The sequence below is a fragment of the Medicago sativa genome, chromosome 7, assembly GCF_051527215.1.
Source record: "Medicago sativa cultivar Bolivia chromosome 7, Bolivia_mono, whole genome shotgun sequence".
Classification (NCBI taxonomy): Eukaryota; Viridiplantae; Streptophyta; class Magnoliopsida; order Fabales; family Fabaceae; genus Medicago; species Medicago sativa.
In genome coordinates, this window is record NC_140755.1 from 85,326,849 (window position 1) to 85,350,000 (window position 23,152).

Below are 23,152 nucleotides of genomic sequence, written 5' to 3' on the forward strand. Positions count from 1 at the left end.
AAATTTTCACAACGAAAAAATGGCAAACTCTTTGCCATTTTTTTCAAATTTTTTTTGTTTGTTTTTTTGTTTTAATTCATTATGGCATTGATGTTTATGCATTAGTTAGTTGTTAATTCATATTTTTGTGTTGTTTAATTATAGTAATGGTAGAGAACGTGGAAGATGTTCGGGAGAGACAAAACCAAATTTTGTCCAAATTTCCGAGATGTCAAACCGCTTAAGGTTGAAGCCAAACCAAACATTGATGGAGCTTCCGTTCATGTTGAAGCTTCTAAATATGTTGGCCCCGGTGTCCTCCCACTTAAAGCCCACGAAGTTGACACGGCTAGGTTTTTTTCGGATGACGTTAAGTGGAAAGATAGAGAAGAATTGCTTGAGTGGGCACGTCGTCAAGCAAATAATTCCAATTTAAATGCATGTTTGAATTGACATTGAGTTTAGTAAAATCAATGTGAGACTATCATTTCACTAAAGCTCCAAATTGTGTCAAAATCACGGTGTCGTGTTTAGCAAAATAATAACTCATCTTCCCCGCACCTTTTCTTGTCTAACACATTCGAGCTCTTGCTCCAACCGCACTAACTTCAAACGACTCGATTCTAGCTGCCGCACATAAGCCTGTAAGGCAATGTCGAAATGACTTGATCGGTACATCGACACTAATAATTACTCATCCGACATATTCATCAATTTGTAAACAACATAAAAACCTTTTTTCACAGATGGCTCTTACGTGCGGCTTCTCGATTTTGTGCGAGACGCCTTTTTGTATCTGCATATTTAATCATATCAGAATGACTTAAATGTACAACATCCAAAATTTGAAAGCGTATCAGTAAATGACTTAATGTGCACTGAATAATGTTATAGGAAGATATCAATTAGGCATCCTACTAATAATGTTATGAAATAATGTTGCAGAACAATAGGCTTCAGATACCAAGGTAAGGCTTCACCAACAAAACATTCCCATAAAACTCTTCAATTTAATTGACATTCTTCCGAAGTAAATAAAAGCTCCAAATATTAAACAACCTCGAAATATTAAACAAACTCCCAATATTAAACAACCTCCTTGATTGTAGTATACTCCCTATTTCTACATGATTATTAATTTCCATTAATCAAATTATGGCCCACACTAAGTTTATATCCTTTAAACCATTTACAATATCGACAAAAATTCATTACTCACAAACTCAAAGGACTAATCATATGCAAACATCATCCCTTCAATCATAGCGTTTTATTGCAACCTCTCTACCGTCTTTAAGTTTTCCTAAACATAAATACAATGAAATGCGGTCAGAAAATGTAAAAGTTAGTCACACTCATTAGTTATTCTCATTGACTATATAAGCCTTATTGTACCTCTTCATATAATTACCATTTCCATTATCAATACTATTTGTATATAACTTTTATATACTTTTCTTTTATCTATAGTTTCTATCAGCTGTTTAGAGATCGTAACGAATGGAAATTACTATGTAAAAAAAAACCAAGTTATTGAACTACAATTTAAGTGTACAGTCATCATTTTGTCATTAAAATTTGCAGATACCTTTGCAGCTTCTTACCATAGTAGACTCTGCCGAACCCTCCGGACCCCAGAAAAGTGCCAAACTGGTTAGTAGCTTCTTCAAGTTCGGCATGGTGGAAGATTTTGAAAGCTGAGACATATGAATTACATAGAAAGAGTCTAAAACATTAATAATCTCTAGTATATTAACAATGCAAACAAAAAAATGTAACATTTTATCAGAGTTAGGCCAATTATGCGAGCGGCTGCACAGCCTTTCTATTAACACTTAAAGTTTAGGGTTTATAGATTATAACTTGAATTTAAATACTATAGAGTATTTAAACTGTTATGATGAATTATATGTTACCGTACCTGTAGCCAAACTTCTAGAGGCAATACAACAGAAGGTTGAGCGGCACTTGTGGGATTTGTTTTAGTATGAACACTGGAAGAATTTCTCAGCTCCAGCGCGGTGGTCATCGCTGAAGAAACTGCAGGTCCAACTAATTGACCTGCGACACCAGCAGGGGCAACTGCCATCATCTTATCAGAAACTGCGATTTCTTTGGAAACTTGACTACCTTGTGTATGAGTTTTCCCTTCTCCATCTGCTTAAATAGTAGAGAAAACATATCTATCATATTTTGGGAATATGACATTTAATTATAATTTCTAGCATAAGACTCCAAAATCGATACGGTATGAAGTCGGAAATATGGGTAAGAGACCACTCTTTAGAATCTACAACGTGTCTGAATCTGATTGCAAAGTTAAAAACCTGAGCAATATACCCCTTACTGAGCAACAATGATATAATATCATTCAACTTATCAAGACCCTACTCAATAAAGTGGTTGACATCATGATGATAACACAAGTACAATTGTGATCCCATGACAACTCTATTGTTCATCAAGATGTGACACTTGGTGAAGAACAGAGTCATACCAGTGGTTGGTGTTCCCTCACGGCTTCTTTTCCTTCTTGTTTGATTAGCCCTGATCATAAGCAGCGCCGGTCTTCTTTGTATTACCATGATCAGACACAGACTCGGTAGTCTGTGCAGCAGCAGTACCAAATCTAGACATCAAATCCTATTTCAAAACAATGAAAACACTTGGAGTCAATTTAATGGACTTAAGCAACAATAAGACACAATAAAATAACATTTAGGCTAATTACTAACCTGTGAAATCCCAAAACTCTCTGCAACAGCTTAAGCCTTTTGCCTTATCAACAGGTTCGATAAGCGAGATAACATCCCGAATAATGATATTCAAGACAATCAGATACACTATATTTAAGAAAATCTGTTAACAACCTATTAACAAACTACAGTTTAAATTTTTTAAAAACATCACAACATTGGAATTGTTACCTCTGAAAAAACATTAGCAGATCCTGTTACTAAGGGTTGTTTTCCCTTGTCCATTAAGGCACTCAAAGAAGCATTTTCCTTTTAATAAGATCCAGAGGCATTTATATTAATAATGAATTTACTTAAGATAATAAAACAATGATCCAAATTGACATAAAACAATGAGGAAACTCACATTTGCATTTCTGCGGAAAGTAGCCTCCTCCGCATCTCACTTTTTCATAAATTCATTGATGACTGTCGAATCGGTGCAAATTGTGAAAAAAACTAAAATTAGGACTAATAATTAAGAAAAATGCATAAATGGAAACTGGGCTGAATATTTAAAAAGAATAATTAGGACTCATAACCTTGAAAAGATTTCACAGAAGCTACAAAAAATTTAGGGCTCCTTACGCTCTTTCTTCGTTTTTCTTCTTCCCGTTCATGCCTAAGCATGGCATATTCATCTAACATGGCAAGAATAGGAATACCATCATATGTGAATGACATATCATGAGTCTCTTCCCATGCATGTGTTTTGGCAACCAATGTATCAACCAAAGCTGCATTTACACCAAAAGAAACAATATTATTTCTTCAAATAATGTAGCATCTTTTTGTTTTACCTAATATCGACAGCAAATATAATTAATAATAATTACTTTGAATGATTGGTGTTGAATGGAATTGCTATCATTTCTATATATTCTACACAATTTTTTTTATTATTAATAACCTTTGAGATTTCAAAGTCAGCTTTGGAACCCAATTTCACACAAGCCATTTAGGAGAAAACTTGGACTCAAATTTCAGTTTTGTCCTTTAAGTTACCTTTTAAACTCTTAAATTTTTAAATAGTTATTTACAGACATGTTAAGAGCATTCTAATATTTTTACTTACATAAATTTTTTAGCATGAGATAAATCAAATATAAATTTTTAATTGACAAAAGTTCAAGATAAAAACAACAAAAATTTTGTCATAAAAATCAAATTGAGTTTATTTTTTGCGGGTTAACTACTTATGATGTTGTAAACATGTTTACAACAAGTTATTCAAAAACCTAAGAGTACGAGGAAATTAAACAAATTTCTTTTTTCTTTTTTAGTATAAATTAAAATTAAACAAATTTCTTATAATTTTAAACAAGTTTTCTTTAACTTTAAAGCAGTGGACCAAAAGTGAAGATAAAAAAAAATTATGACTAAAAGCAAACGAAATTTTTTAGAAGGATTAAAATAAAAAGTTGACATATTTATATGGAGAAAAACATATTTAAACTATTAAAATTAATTAAGTACTAAACTTTCAAAAAAAAACTAAGTACCAAACTTAGAAGTTTACGAGTAGACATGGCAACGGGGCGTGACGGGGCGGGAGCCGTTTTAAGCATCCTCGTCCCCGCCCCCGTCCCCAAACCATATTGGGGGTAAAAAATGAACACCCAACCTCGTCCTCCAATGGGGACAGGTCTCCCGGCCCCGCCCCAACCTCCACCCTCAAAAACTCTATTTTTTATAAAATATTTAAAAAATACATATTTTTTTCATAACAACAAAAAAAATAATTATATTAACAATTAAAGATCTCCGGTACTTAAAGATCTAATAAAATAATTTCAAAAGAGTAAAATAATTATAATAAATATGTTTCTAAAGAGTAACATTATATTAAAATTGGTTGGTGCTTATGGAAATAAGATTATAAAAATTAATAAAGTAAATTTCAAAAAACGGGTGCGGGGCGGGGGTGGGTGCGGGGCGGGTGTAAGCATCCCCCGCACCCGCCCCGCCCCGTACTAAAAATCCAAATTTCCCTACACCGCACCCGTTAAATCGGCTTTTCTCCGTTAAATTTGGGAAAGGGGCGAGGCTGGGTCTTGCGGGGGCGAGGTTTTGTTGCCATGTCTATTTACGAGAACCAACCTAAGTACCAAACTATTAATATTAACATTTTTTTATTCCATACTTTTATTTTATTGCTTATATTCGTTCATTCGTAAAATTCATTTGTCATTTACCACCAAATATGAGTTTGGAAGGCTTCTAGATAGATAATGAGACAGTAAACATTTATAAGGTTCCTTAAAAAAAACATTTATAAGGTTAAATATATTTTTTCAAGCTTAAATATGTTTTTAGTTTTTCGAAATATACCAAACTTCTATTTTAATCTTTTTAAGAAGATCAATTTTTGGTCCTTTAATATTCATTATTCAATTTTAGTTCATGCTTTTAAACAAAAGTTCATGTTTCATGTTTAAAATGACTTTTTTATGTCTTACATATATATATATATATATATATATATATATATATATATATATATATATATATATATATATATATATATATAAGGATTTATGACATATAATTGATAAAACCATAAAATATCATTGACCAAACATCTCTTTTGGTTCTTTAAGTTTGACAAAATATATGGTTAGTCCTTTAAGTTTTTGAAGTTTCAAATAAGTACTTTAAGTTTTTAATTTATTGCATTTATTTAAAGTTTTTAAGTTTCAAATACACCCTCAAATCACTATTATAAGCAAAAGTCAATGTTTTACAATCATTCATTAAATGATGTACGTGGTATATAATAAAGATCACATATATCATTAATTAAATGAATCTAAAATAAAGATTTTTGTTTATAATAGTGATCGAACGTGTAGGTACTTAAAAGATAACGGTACATTAAATTAACAACTTAAAAGACATGTTTAAAACTTAAAAAACTAATCTGTATTTTTGTTAAACTTAAATGAGCAAAGGATGTATTTGGTCAATATCATTTACTAGTATATTGAAAGCAAACCTTGTTCTGAAGCGTGCGGTCAAATGTTTGCTTTTTGGCTCATGCGTATGAAAAAAAATCCGATTAAAAGGGAAAAACTCACTTTGTTTGTCCTACAAGTTCATCAATGAAGATTAGTCATTGATAAGTTGCGATGGAAACTTCGTATTAGTATCATGGTAACAAAAAAATAGATTATTCACGGGGTCAAAAAATTTAAAATATATTTTTAAAAGACTAAAACGAAAATTTAATATATTTAGAGTCGCTAGAAACATATTTAAAACAGTATTTAACTCTCAAATGTTCTACTCAACAATTTTTAATGTTAGGTTCATTGTTTATCCCATTTTCTAAAGTTAGCTATGTACTCACTTCGGTCACATTTATAAGCAAAAAATAACTTTTTAGGTTTATTGAATAATTAATGCATCCGGTCACATTTATAGACCGGATACATTACTTATTCAATGTACCTAAAAAGTTGTTTTTTGCTTATAAATGTGACCGGAGAGAGTATAATTTTCGCTAACAGAGTATTAAAGATGAAAATGTGCATTAACAAATATGGAACCATCATTAAGTTTGGCTAAGAGCTAAATAAAATATAAAATATGAAGAAAAAAATTGTTCTATCTTAAAATTAAACTTATACTCCATCCGTCTCACAATAATTATCTCTTTATTATTTTTTATTTTTTAAAAATAATTGTCACTTTACAATATCAATGCAACATTTATTATGTTTTTTCACTATTATACCCTTATTTATTGAATTTCATCCAACTTTACTCCCTCCGTCCCGCAATAGATGACCCATTTGAAAATGTGTAATTTTGACTTAACTTACTTTGACCGTATTTTTCTACTAATATACAAAGATAAATAATATCATATAAGATGTCGTTAGATTTGTCTCGATGAGTATTTTCAAAATATCAAATTTTCATAATTTTTTTTAATATATTATTCAAGATATTTAAGCTCAAAGTTATGCGTTGGCATGAGTAATAAAGTCAACTATGTCAAGTATTATGGGACGGAAGGAGTAACTACTCTACTAACTACATTTAATAAGGGTATTTCAATAAATGCCACTAATTTTACCATTAAAATCAACACAACTAATCATTTTCTTAATTATCGGGCACAAACCTTAAACATTAATATTGTGAGACGGAAGGAGTATTAGATTCTGAGTAATTGGTTATTGGTAGAGTTCATTTAAGACCATTTACAATGGTGATGAATGATGGTGTTGAAAGCATGATTCAACACTTGGTGCACCTACAATGGAGTGTTGAAGTAGATTGGGAAAATAGAAAAATAGAGGGGAAAAATAAACAGAAAAACGTTGGAACCGAAACACACGGTGATCAAGCTTCTCGGGGCATGGTTCTGGTGGAGATCCCGGTCGGATCCGGTTACCATGCCGGAGCTCCGACTTCATATTCCGGCAGGACTCGCAGAAACTCTTCCAAGATACTCCATTAGCGTAGAGCAGGTATGAAGAAATTCTTTATTTTGATAGGGACCCATTACTGGAAATGTTAAATGATTTAGTAGGTTGGTGTTAGTTTCTTGCATTCAAGACATTGGAAGTTCTGTCGATTTTTGTTTTTGAAGGTGTTTTGTTTTATAGTAATGAATTGCGATTTTTATGAACCATCAGATGCATCGAATGGCTGAGAATTACTCTACTGCATGAATGTAGCGAATCCAAAAAAAACCTACCTTGGCCGTCAATTTTCACATTCAGCTCAACCATAAGTAAATAACCAGCGCCGCTTGTTCTTCCTCCTTCCTCCATTTCATCAACAATGTGTGGAGAGACTGAAAGCTGTACCAGCAGCAGCAACGGTCACCAGAAAGCAGAGGATGTCATTGGTGGCAACGCTAAAGCCATTCAAATCCTCAGAGAACTCATCACTTACCCTCGTCTCTTCACTCATGAGGCTAAACAGCTTGGCCTTAAAGTTCTGTTTTTCAAACTCTTTACTTTTTTTCTTTTTGGATTATTGTTCTTTCATTCCTTCTTACTTTTTTTTTTTTTTTGGGTTTTGCTTTCAGTTTCCAAGAGGATTGTTGCTCTATGGTCCACCTGGCACGGGAAAGGTAAGTTTTTGTTTTCATTTTTAAATTAAAATTCATCCATTTACTTTTAGTTGCATTGGTATGTTTTATTTCACTACTGAACTGATACTAAGGCCCCTGTTTGGATAAACAGCTTATTTGCAGCTTATCATGATAAGTGTTTATGTATAAGCTTTCATAAACTATTTCTATAGGAAAATATAAAATTAAATTGTTTTTGTATATGCTCGAAGTTGTTTTCATAAGCTATATTGGAGAACTTATAAATATAAGCCGAAAAGAGCTTGTGAAAATTATCAAAAGTTGTTTTCATTAGTTTTTCCAAACAATCTTACAAAACTTATGCTAGTAGATAAGCTCAAACAAGTCAATCCAAACATGCTAGTTAATTTCATTGTTTGGTTATCAAATAGGGTTTAGAATTTGAATTTTTGCTTACTCCTAAGATACATAAGATAATTATGTGATATGCTTACTCCTAAGAAATGTGATTAGGCTATGACCCAAACTAACATTTTGGTTATTAATTTAAAATTAGTTATGCCCATCTATCTTTTATGTGAATGTGATTGCAGACCAGTTTGGTACGGGCAATTGTTGAGGAATGTGGGGCAAATTTGACAATTATCAGGTACTTGTATTTTGAATATAAAATTTTGTGGATCTTGTGTTTCAAAGATCTATGAATTGAACCAATTACTAGTTGTTATTTGTCTGTTTGTTTTGCAGTCCAAACACTATTAATAGTGCACTTGCTGGCGAAAGTGAGAGAAATCTCCGTGAGGCTTTTTCAGAGGCATCATCTCATACGGCCTTCGGCAAGCCATCAGTTATATTTATAGATGAAATAGATGGACTCTGTCCTCGCCGAGATTCCATGTATGGGACAATTCACAACTTTTATGCTGAATAATACTTTTGTGGTTTTTTTTTTTTTTTATAGCTTTTGCTTCTTTTACCCCGTACTTCTTTTTATTGAGATCAATTCAGTTGTAATCACAATTAAATTTAATGAAAGTAGAGAAAATAATAGGATAAAAACTCTCATGTAACAGAATTCCCCGGTCTATGCACAATAAATTGGCCGTGGACTTTGTTATAATCTTTTTCTACTCCTGAATTTGTTTTATGTCGGTTATGTATTGCCTCCGTATTTTCTTAGCATATATTTGAGGGGATGTATCGTAGCTTGTGTACGTTATAAAATGTTTGTAGGTTTCGTGGTGATTTAATTTCGTTGATAAATTTGTGATATCAATAACAATATATTTTTCCTGGCTGCTCAACTAATGTGATGAAAGTTATCAAGTTTCTTTTTGTTTGAAAATTTGGAAATGGATCACTAGAGGTAGGGGTGGACCTAGAAAAACTATAAGAGAAACTATTAGGAAGGATCTAGAGATAAATGAGTTGGAGAAAGACGTTTTTTGATAGAACACTATGGTGTCGTTTGATTTATGTAGCCGACCCCACTTAGTAGGATATGGCTTGATTGTTATTGTTGAAATTTGGAAATGACCAGAGGTATGACAAAAGTCCAACTAATTTGTTAAAAATGATGTATTTGTATATTCTCGAAGATAAAGAAGCTGCTTATTGATTAGAATGTCATTGATATGAGATATTATTGGCATCATTTACCTAATAAAGGTTTAAAACCCTTAAACTTTATGAATGAAAGTTGGATATAGCCTGTCAAGTTTATGAATCAAAATTGTATCAGATGTTGTTTAACTTAATTCACATGATTGCAGATTTGCTCTTGGCTTTCTAAGCTTTGTCATGTCTTATGTTTCTTTCGTTTGATTAGAAATTATACTTGTAAGGTGGTGATTTAATGTTGCTATATGCCAACATGTGAATGTGATCATCTTTGGCAACTTTGTGTTTTTGCTATCTATTCTGTTATTGATAGCATTTTGATATCAATGACAGATTTTCAGCAACAATATAGTATTATTTAGCTATTCCTGGTCCAGTTTTATCAAATTATTCGCCTCAAATTTCTGTTTTGTTATGCTATGGTTTAACATTTTTGTTTTGCGTTCATATTATAAAGTGATATTGGGGATCTGTGGCTTGTCAGTTATTTTAGATTTAGAAAGAATTTATATATGCATGCAGCAGGCCTATTGATCCCACTATTTTACACTGTCTACATGCAGAAGAGAGCTAGATGTCCGAATTGCTTCCCAGCTTTGTACTTTGATGGACTCAAACAAAGCAACCTCATCTAATCCAGGGGTAGTTGTGGTTGCATCAACTAACAGGTTACCAATTAAATTAATGTTGAAGTTGTGGGATTTAAGATAAAAGGAGGAGAGAAAATAGTAAGAACTTTGAATACTTTTGATTAGTTTTTTATATTTTGTTTATGCATGCACAGGGTAGATGCAATTGACCCTGCCCTAAGAAGATATGGACGTTTTGATATTGAAACTGAAGTTACAGTCCCTAATGAAAAGGAACGCCTTCAAATTCTAGAGGTAACTGTGAGAGACACTATTTTTGGGCCTTCACCTATTTTTGGGTTTCGATCTTTTAGCATGATTTGAGTCTTGAGATGATATTCAATCCTCTGCAAGTAATAAGCTAGGAGCACAAACCTTGAGATGTGAAGGGTGTGTTTTGTGTGTGTGTGTGTGTGTAAATAACCATTCATGGGTCTCTACCAACACATTATGTAGTTAGGATGTTTTACTTCCTTTTTCAGATTTGTTTATGCAATTCCTAAGACCAATATTTTAGCGAGAAAGTCATTCCGTACAACAATGAATTTATGCTGTTTTTATGTTAAACTTATTTTAGCTGTATACAAGGAAGATCCCTCGAGATTCACGAGACTTAGAATATGTTGCTGCATCATGCAACGGATATGTTGGAGCTGATTTGAGGGACTTGTGTCTTGAAGCTGTCAAATCTGCAATTGAAAGGTCTGAAAATGAAAATAAGGATGTTAATGATTCCAGTTTAACGATGGAAGATTGGAAGAATGCAAGGTCACTTGTTCAACCAAGCATAACAAGAGGCATTACTGTGGAAATTCCCAAAGTGACTTGGAAAGATATTGGGGGATTGAAAGACGTGAAGGTTGTACTTCGATAATTTTGCATTTGATTTTTACTCTGAAAATATCAATGTCTGAGTGTATCCTTCCTTGGACAGACAAAGCTCGAGCAAGCTATTGAGTGGCCTATGAAGCATCCTGCTGCGTTTTCAAGATTGGGAATAACCCCTATCCGTGGAATTCTTCTCCATGGACCTCCAGGATGTTCCAAAACTACTCTTGCTAAAGCTGCTGCAAATGCTGCTAATGTTCCTTTCTTTTCCTTGAGGTTTGAATATTTTAATTTTTTTAAGTACGGTTGATCATTGTAGTGTGCAGAGTCTAGACATATATAGAACTGAAGTTTATGATGAAAATAAAATAGATAATTTCCCTTTCCTTAAAATGACAATCATGTTATTAAGATGCAAACCCTATGCACCAAGACTATTTTATTTTCAATGTTCCACAAACCATCCTCCTCGCAATTGTTTGTACTTTGTATCTATTCTGAATCTGATTTCCATCTCAAGTCGTGTTCTGGGATACATGTCTCTTGGGGCGGGGGCTAAAAACAAAAAGCACTATAGGATCTTGTATGCCAAGCAATAAACTTGGTTTGAGAAATTGAGATTCAGCAAAATATGCCGTCTTTCATTCGTGGGTAAATAGTGTGAACCAACGTTTTCTCCACTATTATCACCCTGACCCTCCTATTTAAAGTGGCACTCTTATTGTTCTCTATAAGGTGATGTTATCTTTTAATATGTTCCACATTCCAAGTTGTACAATCATATAACGCTTAAATCTTTGTTTATATGTATTTTTTTTCTTCGCGACATTTTCTTTCTTTGCATTTCAGTTCTTATAGAAACTGATTTCCACATTAAGGCAATATTTTGAAGTAATAAATGATGAAACAGTTGTGCAGAATTATTTTCAATGTATGTCGGAGATGGAGAAGGTTTGCTTCGTGAAATATTTCAAAAAGCGCGGCTGGCTGGGAAGAGCATCATATTTTTTGATGAAGCTGATATAGTAGCTGGCAAGCGGTTAGTAGGTTTCCTATGCATGTGTTATGGAAGATAATCAGAAGAATTATTGTGCAGTTTTGGGTCTTTTACACATTGTGATAACATTTCATGATTAGTTTTCGATTGTTTAGACATATGGAAAATGTTATTCTGTTCAATTTTTCTATGTTGAACGACGCACTGAATAGGATCTTTCATGGAATCTGAACTGTGTTTTTGTCAGAGTTGTAGCAACATACTGTGACATTTTTGTTTCCAACTCTCCTTGTTACTGAATGAATTTCACTGAATAATAATGTGTTGGAAAAAGAGTTAGAAAGTGCGTTGATGACACTTAACTTTAATAAACTTTCCGTCTCTAATGCTACAAAATAGAAATCTGATGGTATTTTACTTTTTTTAGTGCGTAAGTAATGTACTTAAATTTTCCTTAATTGCAGGGGTGATAGTTCGAGCGGCAGTGCCGTAGTTGGAGAGAGGCTTTTATCCACTCTGCTTACTGAGATGGATGGCTTAGAAGAAGCTAAAGTAAGTTTATTTTTTGGGGGACATTTTTTCATCCAACCCTTGTATCCTCTTTGTCCACCCATTGAATTCTTTTATCAAGAGATTGGTAGATAAAATCTAGCTTCTTTCTGTCCTTTAACCATATTTTTTGCCTTCTTTTTTACCCTCTCTCCAGGGAGTCCTTGTTTTGGCTGCGACAAATCGCCCTTATGCAATTGATGCTGCACTTATGCGTCCTGGAAGATTTGACCTGGTACGAATATTTACAACTATACAATTCATGTTCTTATAATTACAATACAAGTTTGTCAACAATTTGAATCCATAGCCAAGGATGGAATAATAGATGTTGTCTCCGTCTACTTTAATCATTTGTCTCACTCTAATATATTTTTATGGAATAATAGATTTTGTATGTTCCGCCACCTGATTTGGAGGGTCGATTTGAGATACTTAAAGTGCACACACGTGGGATGAACTTAGGGAGTGATGTTGATCTCAGAAAACTAGCAGAAGACACCGAGCTCTTCACAGGAGCTGAACTACAGGGATTATGTAAAGAAGTTGGAATAGTAGCTCTAAGGGAAAACATAGATGCTAGTGTTGTTTACGATCGCCATTTCAAGACCGCAAAGAATTCTTTAAAACCAGCATTAACAGCAGAAGAAATTGTTTCATACTCGTCTTTTAAGAGGACCTCGTCTCGAGCTTTGTCGAAGGAAATTGAATAAGAACAAAGAGCCAACTGTTTGTTAGATAATAGATTTATATGACAAATGACTTGTTTTTATCTATGGTGGCATTTTAACTGTTACTTTGAAAGTTTTTACAATCACGAAACAGATCCCTGTGTGTTTCATTAGTTGGCCACAAGGAAGAGTTTTAACTCTCGTCATGCACGTTTTAATATGATCTTGTAAAAGCTTAGTAAAATATCAACATCTTAGCTAATACATGCACAGGTTGAGTCGTATTAATTACTCATTCCGTTTCAAAAATACATATTACATTTTTGCAACGCGCACTATTCGTACGACTTACTTTGACCCTACTTTTTAACTAATATACAAATACAAATGTTAACGTGTAAGATGTTGTTTGATTTGTCTCGATAAGTGTGAGTTTATGATGGCTTTGCCATCTCGACTATCTACCAAAAAGAAAATATTTATAATTTTTTACTTTAGATAATTAAATATAGGCTTAATTACACTTTTGGCCCCCTAAGTATCCAAAAGTTGCGATTTTGGCCCCCTAAAAAAAATATCTCTTTTTTGGCCCCTTAAGTTCACTTTTGGTTGCAATTTTGGCCCCCTAGCCCAATTTTGACCCAAATCCCAACGCCGACGTGGACGCTTTTTTGTATTTTTTAATATTTTTTTATTTTGTAATTAATAAATAAATAAAAATTCTGGAAAAATGAATAATTAATAAAAAAATTGAAAAAAATATTAAAAAATTCTGGAAAATTGAAAAATTAATAAAAAAATTGAAAAAAATATTAAAAAATTCTGGAAAATTGAAAAATTAATAAAAATGAAAAAGAATTGAAAAAATACGGAAAAATTTAAAAATTCAGGAAAAATTAATAAAAATAAAAAATGATTAAAAAAATTGAAAATTCATTAGTATTAAAAAAATTTAAAAAATTTAAAAATTTCGAAAATATCTGAAAAATTTGAAAACGGAATTCTTAAAAAAATGGAATTCTGGAAAATTGAAAAAATTGAAAATTCTGGAAAATACGGAAAATATTTAAAAATTTTCGACATTTTCATTAGTATTTTTTCCGGGAATTTTTGTGTATTTATAAACCGGAATACACATAATTTTTTGTGTATTTACAAACCAGAATACACATAATTTTTTGTAAACCGGAATACACATAATGAAAATTTCCCGGAAAAAATACTAATGAAAATTTTCCCGGAAAAAATACTAATGAAAATTTAGAAGTTTCGAAAAATACACCGAAAAAACATAAGCTCGATATATATACTAATGAAAATTTCAAAAATTTCATTTTTTAAAAAAAAGATTAATCTTTTTAATTTTTTCTAAAATTTTGATTTTTTTTTAAATATTTTCCAGAATTTTTATTTTTCATTAAAATTTTAATTAGAATTTTTCCAGAATTTAAATTAAAATTTTTCATTAAAATTTCAAAAATTTCATTTTTCCAGAATTTTAATTTTTTTAAGAAAATTTCGAAATTTTATTTTTTCAGAATTTTTTAGACTATTTTATTTTTTTAATCATTTTTTATTAATTTTTCAATTTTCCAGAATTTTTTATTTTTTTATTAATTTTCAGATTTTTTTTCAATTTTTTTTGTAATTAAAAAACATTTTTATTTCTGTAATAAAAAAACATTTTTTAATTACAAAAATATTTTTTATTTTTTATAAATTAAAAAAATAAAAATAAAATAAAATTTTTTTTACACACGTGGCGCCCACGTGTCCGTTGACTGGGTCAAAATTGGCTTGGGGGGCCAAAATTGCAACCAAAAGTGAACTTAAGGGGCCAAAAAAGAGATAATTTTTTTAGGGGGCCAAAATCGCAACTTTTGGATACTTAGGGGGCCAAAAGTGTAATTAAGCCTTAAATATATTAACGGCTAAAGTTATGCACCGACATGTGTGAAGTGGTTGACAACGACATGTATTTTGAAATTGAGGAAGTATCAACTAAGGTTAGACAACACCGTCCTATAATAATAACTAGTTTAGAGACCCGGCGTTGCCGGGTTAGATATTAAATAAGTTTTATTTGTTTGTGTGCACGAATACACGTGTTAGTATATTAGATTGAATTTATTTAAATTTATAATTATAATAATATCATAAAAATAAACATAAATGATGAGATGAATGTCCAATGTAAGAATAAAAAGTGTAACAAAATCAATAATGAATTAGTCCAAGTGGTAAGAGTTTTGGGTCTCCTTAAACATTGTGTAATTAAGTGAGTTTGTTTCGTGGCCCATGCGTATGAGAGAAAAATATATTGAAATATATATATATATATATATATATATATATATATATATATATATATATATATATCAAAGTATATGTATGAGAAATAATAAAATTGATGTTTCGCAAACTGAAGAAGGAAAAATGTTAGTTGAAAAGAAGGTTTGGGGTTTCTGCTTGTGCTCAAAATATGTAAATATGTGATTAACAAAAATTTATTTACTTATAGTTAACATTTGCATTAGAATATGCTTTGTTAAAAGATAACATAATAACTAATCGAATCTTTTTTTTATAAAAAAAAAAAAAAACTAATCGAACCTTTTTTTCCTCAAACATAAAAACTAATTGAATGACATAGTGCTTTGAAAGATTAGTAATAACTAATTGAAGCTTCTTTTCCTAAAAACAAATAAACAAATTAAAGTCTTTTAATCATAAAATAAGATCGTATATGTAAACTTTGTTGAAAGTATTATGTGTAGTTTGTTGAGATATTTTGCTACATAAAGACGAATACAAATGATAGTATAGGTGATTAATAATATTAAAATGCTACTGGTGAAATAATAATATTTTAGGACCTGAAATATTATTATTAAAATCAAAACGCTATTGATTAATAATATTGAAACGAAAAGGACTCGAAAAATAGTATATGTGATAATAGTATAGGTGATTAATAATATTAAAACGTTACCGTTGAATCGAAAAGAGAAAAAAAATAGTATAGGTGTTAGTTCAAGGACGTGAAAGAGAAACAATAGTATAAGTATTAGTTCAAGCACCCGAAACTCGTAGGTGTTTGTAATGGATGCCAACAACAACAGTTCAAGGACTCGAAAAAAAAAATCGCAAACTCACTCGTGGGTGTTAGTTCCCTTTTATATTATATATAAAAATAAAAATCTAAGCATAAGTAAAAGAAACAATAGTATAGGTGTTTGTCAAACCCGAAGAAAGAAAAAGCTTAGATCAAAAGAAGGTTTGAGTTTCAATTTCGCTCAAAATATGTGATTACGTGATTAAAAAAATTCTCCTTTATTTATAGTTAACAACAACAAAAAAACCGAAACCTTTTTTTCCTCAATGAAAAAAACTAATTGAATAATATGGTGCTAAAAGATTAGATAGTAACTAATTGAAACTTCTTTTCCTAAAAAAAGAAATATTTAATGGATAGTATTGAAAGTATTATATATAGTTTGTTGAGACATTTTGGCTACATAAAATATTAGGAATTAAATATAAAATTAAATAAAAATATTTTAGGTCCTGAAATATTATTATTAAAATCAAAATGCTACCGATTAACAATATTAAAACGAAAAGGACCTGAAAAAATAGTATAGGTGATAATAGTATAGGTGATTTATAATATAAAAACGCTACTGTTGAAACGAAAAGAAAAAAAAATAGTATAGGTGTTAGTTCAAGGACTTGAAATAGAAACAATAGTATAGGTGTTAGTTAAGGACACGAAACTCGTAGGTGTTTGTAATGGATGCCGGCAACAATAGTTCAAGGACTCGAAAGAAAAAAAAAACAATCGGAAAACTCACTCGTAGGTGTTAGTTCCCTCTCATATTATATATAAAAACAAAAATCTAAGCATGAGTAAAAGAAACAATAGTATAGGTGTTTGTCAAACCCGAAGAAAGAAAAAGCTAAGATCAAAAGAAGGTTTGAGTTTCGGTTTACGCTCAAAATATGTGTTTACGTGATTAAAAAATTCTCCTTTATTTATAGTTAAAAAAAAAACAAATCGAAGCCTTTTTTTCCTCAATGAAAAAAACTAATTGAAACTTCTTTTCCTAAAAAAAACGAAAGAAAAAAATTTATAGTTAAAAAAAACAAATCGAAGCCTTTTTTTCCTCAATGAAAAAAACTAATTGAAACTTCTTTTCATAAAAAAAAGAAAGAAAAAAATAAAGGAAGATTTAATGGATAGTGTTGAAAGTATTATATATAGTTTGTTGAGATATTTTGGCTACACAAAATATTAGGAATTAAATATAAAATTAAATAAATTCCTTAGTGGATAAGATCAAAAGTTTGCTGAGATTTTTATGTCAAATATGATGTCAAATAAAATATAAAAAAAAATATAAAAATATTGAGAATAAACGTGGAAGCGACACGTGACATAAAAAACCTTACTTTATGTATATACTATTGATATGGTGCTAAAAGATTAGATAGTAACTAATTGAAACTTCTTTTCCTAAAAAAAGAAATATTTAATGGATAGTATTGAAAGTATTATATATAGTTTGTTGAGACATTTATGCTACATAAAATATTAGGAATTAAATATAAAATTAAATAAAAATATTTTAGGTCCTGAAATATTATTATTAAAATCAAAATGCTACCGATTAACAATATTAAAACGAAAAGGACCTGAAAAAAATAGTATAGGTGATAATAGTATAGGTGATTTATAATATAAAAACGCTACTGTTGAAACGAAAAGAAAAAAATAGTATAGGTGTTAGTTCAAGGACTTGAAATAGAAACAATAGTATAGGTGTTAGTTAAGGACCCGAAACTCGTAGGTGTTTGTAATGGATGCCAAGCAACAATAGTTCAAGGACCTGAAAGAAAAAAACAATCGGAAAACTCACTCGTAGGTGTTAGTTCCCTCTCATATTATATATAAAAACAAAAATCTAAGCATGAGTAAAAGAAACAATAGTATAGGTGTTTGTCAAACCCGAAGAAAGAAAAAGCTAAGATCGAAAAGAAGGTTTGAGTTTCGGTTTCGCTCAAAATATGTGTTTACGTGATTAAAAAATTCTCCTTTATTTATAGTTAAAAAAAAAACAAATCGAAGCCTTTTTTTCCTCAATGAAAAAAACTAATTGAAACTTCTTTTCCTAAAAAAAACGAAAGAAAAAAATTTATAGTTAAAAAAAACAAATCGAAGCCTTTTTTTCCTCAATGAAAAAAACTAATTGAAACTTCTTTTCATAAAAAAAAAGAAAGAAAAAAATAAAGGAAGATTTAATGGATAGTGTTGAAAGTATTATATATAGTTTGTTGAGATATTTTGGCTACACAAAATATTAGGAATTAAATATAAAATTAAATAAATTACTTAGTGGATAAGATCAAAATTTTGCCGAGATTTTTATGTCAAATATGATGTCAAATAAAATATAAAAAAATATAAAAATATTGAGAATAAACGTGGAAGCGACACGTGGCATAAAAAACCTTACTTTATATATATACTATTGATAATAATAAGGAGGAGGAGGAGGAGGAGGAGGAGGAACAAAATTGGTACAATTACAACTATGGGTGTTCACGGTGCGGTTTGGTTCGGTTTTGAGGTTAAAAGTCATTTGAACCGAAAGATAGAAAAGTATGCGGGTTGGTTTGGTTGACTTTTAAAATAAAATCTGAACCAAACCAAACCAATGCAGTTTGGATTGGATCGGTTAGTGCGGTTTTTTTTTGACAATATTTTTTTTTGTTTCCAACATTAAAATCAAATTAAAATGCTAAAACGCAACATATTTTCAAAGCAATGTTTTAAATTTCATACAACATTGCAATTTTATTTTCATCCAACAATATTCCAAACTACGTGGACCAACTTAAACTTGGACAAAAGGTAATTCAATTTCGTAAGGAATACAAAAGACCGAATTTTTTATTATTCCCCAAGAGTTTAAGTAGCGGATAAATACATTTTTGAAAGAAAATACATAGAAAAAAACTTAACAAAAGAAAAAATATGACATTTTTATTAAAGTTTCCATTGAGTTATATTTAATTAGTGTTTTTCGAATATTGCGGTTTGGTTTGGTTTGGTTGGTAAAATCAAAACCGCAAATCGAACCATGCGGTTGAGTAAAAAAATGATGCGAATACATCCGAACCAAATGCGATTTTTTGTGGTTTCAGTTTGGATTGGTTTGGTTTGCGGTTTTTCTATTGGATTAATTTGGTTTTCAACACCCCTAATTACAACTATGAGTTTTGATAGATCAAAGATCAAAAGATTACATCGAGTTTCATGAAAATAGGCAAAAGTTTTTCTTGGAAAAGATGGTTTTTTAAAAAAACAAGGTTAAATAGAATAAAAATTTGTCTTTTTTGCTGACATTATAGGATAAAGAAAGTGGGTTTATTTTTCTTACATTTTAGGATGGAAGTATTTTGGAAGAATTTTGGGTTGATTTTTTTGTTATTTCAATTATACCATTAAATATATTTTCTTATAATGATGTTATATTGTTAGTGTTATTAAAAAAGATAATATTTTTATTATACTTGTTATATTATTGTTGTCATTTAAAAAGATAAATATGATTTTTTTGTGTTACATTTGAAATTCACAAATATTATTAGTTTTATGGGTTTTATTTAAAATTTAGAAAGAAAAGAAAATGAGGAGACGTGTGGAAATAAATGCGATAGAGGAATTGTAGAAAACCGAACCGTACAAAGAAGATAATGCGGTGACCCTTTTTACATTGGAAATATAATAAATAATTTCTTCACCCAATCAAAAAAGGGTTTGGTTTTTGTTTTTTGTTCTCTTGCGTTTTCATTCTTCTATCTTTCTTTTTCTTCTTCTTCACCCTCCTTATTATTCCTTTCCCTCATTCTTAGAGGGAAGGAAAATACAAAAGAAGAACAATATTTTTTTTTATTAATCTTTTTTGTTTTCCCCTTTTTGGGTGAAACAAAAAAACCCCTAAAAAAAAAGAAGAACCATGGATTCATCGTTGGTTTCTAACAACGATGTTGCTTCTGGGTTTGTTAAGGAGTCAATGGTTGACCCTTTTTTGGTTGAGGCTCTTCAGAATCCTCGCCATCGTCTAACCAGTTAGTTTCTTCTTCAAAATCTTTTTTTTTATTTTTTTATTTTTGTTGAATTTTCATGGGTTTGCTTCAAAATTGGTACTTTAGCTCGATTTAGGTTTGACCTTTTTGGATTTTTTTAGTGATTTTGTTTTTAATTGCATAGATTTTGCATCAAGGTTTTGGTTTGGATTAGAATTTGTCTAGGTTGAATCATGTCAGATCTGAAATTGTTATTGTTTTTTTCTGTTTTATTGTGAAATTTTGAGATTGAGACTGTTAATTTGATGTTAAAGTTGGGATTGTTTGTTTATGTGGAAATGAAATCATTGAAGCTAGGTGTTAATTGGGGGTGTTGTGTTCCAATTTATTCAAATTTCATGTTGGTTAATTTATGTGAATCCTAGCCCTAAGTTTGTTGAAGATAATATCCTCTATCAAAGGATAAAAAAATGTAGACCATGACCATGAATTTGAATGTCTATGCGATTGAATTTTAAGGGATTAGCTCGTAATGATGAAGGGAAGTACTATGATTTCTAAAGTTTACAAACTATGTTTTAGGGATTGTTGCCGAATAGCTATAGTGGAACTTGAACAAAACGCCATTGTTGGCGATACACTTTATAGTACAAAGAGTGGTCAAATAGCGGCTATAGGTGCGCTATAGCACTCTAGCATAGTGGAATCCGAACAAACTGTTATTTTTTGCGATTCATATTTGATAACATTGGTTGTTTACCATGGTTTATCATTGATGCACTCCTCCCTACTTTCCCCTTCCCCCTGCTTTTCATGGCTTAAAAAGCGAAGCTTGTTAGTTTCTTTTCTTTTGCACTTGTTGATGCAAAACATTGTCTGGTAACAAGACTTAAGCTACTATCTGATGGGACTGGTTGTGAGGCTCATACTCATATTGGTGATATTTTTAAGCTGTCTACCAGTGTCAAGTGTCCATTTTTGTGTAAAAATTAAACTTAGGCATGTGAGGCAACATTTAGCTGAGATTTTTTTTACATAAGACCGTGGAGCTGGAAATTGTACGAAAAATATATGCAACCTGAGATTGTGATTGAGCTGCTTTCAAAAAATGTCTGTTGTAATCTATTTTTACCCCTGGAGTAGTTGATGTATAATTACAATCTATTTTTTGTCATAACTCATAAGCTCAGACTAGTAGCCATTCCGTGGAGGATGGCAGTTGGATTAGAATTTTCGTAAGAAAATAAATTAGCTATTCTTTGATGATTATTCTTCATTTTAACTTCCCCTTTTCTGGCTGTATTTTGGTTATTTTCTTTCATTTTTTTCTTAGTATATTAGCATGAATCAGGATATTCTGTTAATTTTTTTTTTTTAACTTTGTATCTTTAGTTCTGCGGATGGAGCTAGATATCCAGAAATTTATGAACAATGCTGATCAGCAGCATTTTGAGTTTCAACATTTCCCTTCTTCTTATCTCCGACTGGCTGCACATCGTGTTGCTCAACACTATGGTATGCAAACAATGGTTCAAGATATTGGCTTAGATGGACAGAGTAAAATTCTGGTCAGAAAGTTACCTGAAAGCAAGTATCCCGTGGTTCGCTTATCTGAAATACCTGCTAAACAGTTGGACAATGAGAAATCCGAGCTGAAAAAAATTGTCATACAATCTAGGCCTCATAAAACTAGTTTGAATGGAGCCAATGATTCCACAAAAAAAGGAAACCCTCTGAGAAGTGTGGAAGAGAGGAAGGAGGAGTATGATCGGGCAAGAGCACGTATCTTTAATGGCTCTACAAGCTTTGATTCAGTTGATACCTCATCCGTGGTCCCAACAGATGGGAAGAATTCTTTTATGAGCAAGGATGAGAGTGAAACTAGCAAAATCCCCATGGCTGATTCAGAAAGATTTTTTGGTGTCAGGGATAATAGTTATCCTCGAGTTGCCATTATCAGAGATAGGGAAAAGGATCGAAGTGATCCAGATTATGATCGTAGCTATGGAAGGTGAGTTCTATCACTATATCTTACAGAAAATCAATGCCGTAATTGCAAACATAGTTATTTTGCTATTTTGTTGGGCTACACTTTGTCTCGCATTAGTATCAGTGAAAATAAAAATAAAAGCTATCTGTGTTTGTGAGAGATAAAGGATGTTGGGAGCTAAGAATGACATGTCTTTTGTTTCGCTGGCATGTTAAATGGAACTCTGGATTCTATAACGTATTAACTTTTAGAGATGTCTTTTTTTTTTTTTTTTGCTATATTGTAGTTTATGCATTTGTATTGGTTTAAACTTTGAGGGCCTATTTAGGTTGACTTATTTGAGCTTATCTATTGACACAAACACTTATGAGACTGTTTGAGGGAGCTTACAAAAACATCTTATGACAAGCCTATAAGTTGTTTTCAGCTTATTTCCATCAGCTCTCAGGATAGTTTATGAAAACAACTTACATCTTATATGAAGACATTTTGACTTGACAGTATCTTTTGTTATAGAAAAAACTTATGTGATGAGCTCTTATGCTATAAACACTTAGTTAAGGTATTTATCCTAACAGGGCCTAGATATAATAGCTGGCTTATTTATCAAATTGAATTTTATTGTTGGTTCAGGTATGCTAGGAGTTTATCAGCCTCTGCTGTTAACCTGGTGCCTTTTAATTTGCCAAAAGCTCAACCTTCATTTGCTCCGTATGAAACTACTTTTAATCAGTTGGGTCAGATGCCACAAGCTCAAGCTTCACTTGGATATGGACCGCCTTCAACCCCGATGATGAGTCCTTTTTGTACCCCAGGATTGAATCCGGCATCTGGGGATGGTGCTTACCTACAATGGCCAAGTCCTACAATGATGTATGCTCATTCATATGACCAATTTAGACATGCTGTTTACCAGGTAAACCACATTTATTTTACTCAATTTTTTTACTATGTTGAATTTGATGAGTGATTTCTGTACTAGCCTCAAATACAATGACATGTTTGAAATAAA

General features: G+C 31.2%; 3 protein-coding genes and 1 long non-coding RNA gene across 4 annotated transcripts in view; 2 read left to right on the forward strand and 2 right to left on the reverse strand.

Annotated features, from left to right (window-relative positions):
- Window positions 1–1,159: 1,159 nt before the first annotated feature.
- On the reverse strand, window positions 1,160–2,529 carry LOC146909559 (transcriptional activator TAF-1-like). The gene is made up of 4 exons (XM_085725020.1): window positions 2,477–2,529; window positions 1,901–2,136; window positions 1,584–1,676; window positions 1,160–1,282 (listed from the first exon to the last, which is right to left on the reverse strand). Exons 2-4 carry the CDS (start codon window positions 2,069–2,071, stop codon window positions 1,250–1,252), a joined length of 297 nt encoding a protein of 98 aa, XP_085581146.1. The 5' UTR covers window positions 2,072–2,136; window positions 2,477–2,529; the 3' UTR covers window positions 1,160–1,249.
- A 376-nt stretch (window positions 2,530–2,905) lies between these two features.
- Window positions 2,906–3,451, reverse strand: LOC146909560 (uncharacterized). The gene is made up of 3 exons (XR_015019636.1): window positions 3,257–3,451; window positions 3,082–3,143; window positions 2,906–2,984 (listed from the first exon to the last, which is right to left on the reverse strand). It is a non-coding gene; the product is annotated as an uncharacterized LOC146909560 (long non-coding RNA).
- Window positions 3,452–7,441: 3,990 nt separating this feature from the next.
- On the forward strand, window positions 7,442–13,302 carry CDC48B (cell division cycle 48B). The gene is made up of 12 exons (XM_085731128.1): window positions 7,442–7,664; window positions 7,759–7,803; window positions 8,358–8,413; window positions 8,512–8,661; window positions 9,948–10,052; window positions 10,169–10,268; window positions 10,591–10,872; window positions 10,948–11,117; window positions 11,752–11,880; window positions 12,303–12,390; window positions 12,545–12,622; window positions 12,777–13,302. Exons 1-12 carry the CDS (start codon window positions 7,509–7,511, stop codon window positions 13,098–13,100), a joined length of 1,683 nt encoding a protein of 560 aa, XP_085587254.1. The 5' UTR covers window positions 7,442–7,508; the 3' UTR covers window positions 13,101–13,302.
- Window positions 13,303–19,943: 6,641 nt separating this feature from the next.
- LOC146909562 (Single-stranded nucleic acid binding R3H protein) overlaps window positions 19,944–23,152 on the forward strand; it is a 4,670-nt gene continuing 1,461 nt past the window's right edge. The window contains exons 1-3 of the mRNA XM_085727703.1: window positions 19,944–20,192; window positions 21,543–22,161; window positions 22,774–23,056. Coding sequence (XP_085583829.1) covers window positions 20,081–20,192; window positions 21,543–22,161; window positions 22,774–23,056 — 1,014 coding nt within the window. The 5' untranslated portion in view covers window positions 19,944–20,080. The remainder of the gene's footprint in view (window positions 20,193–21,542; window positions 22,162–22,773; window positions 23,057–23,152) is intronic.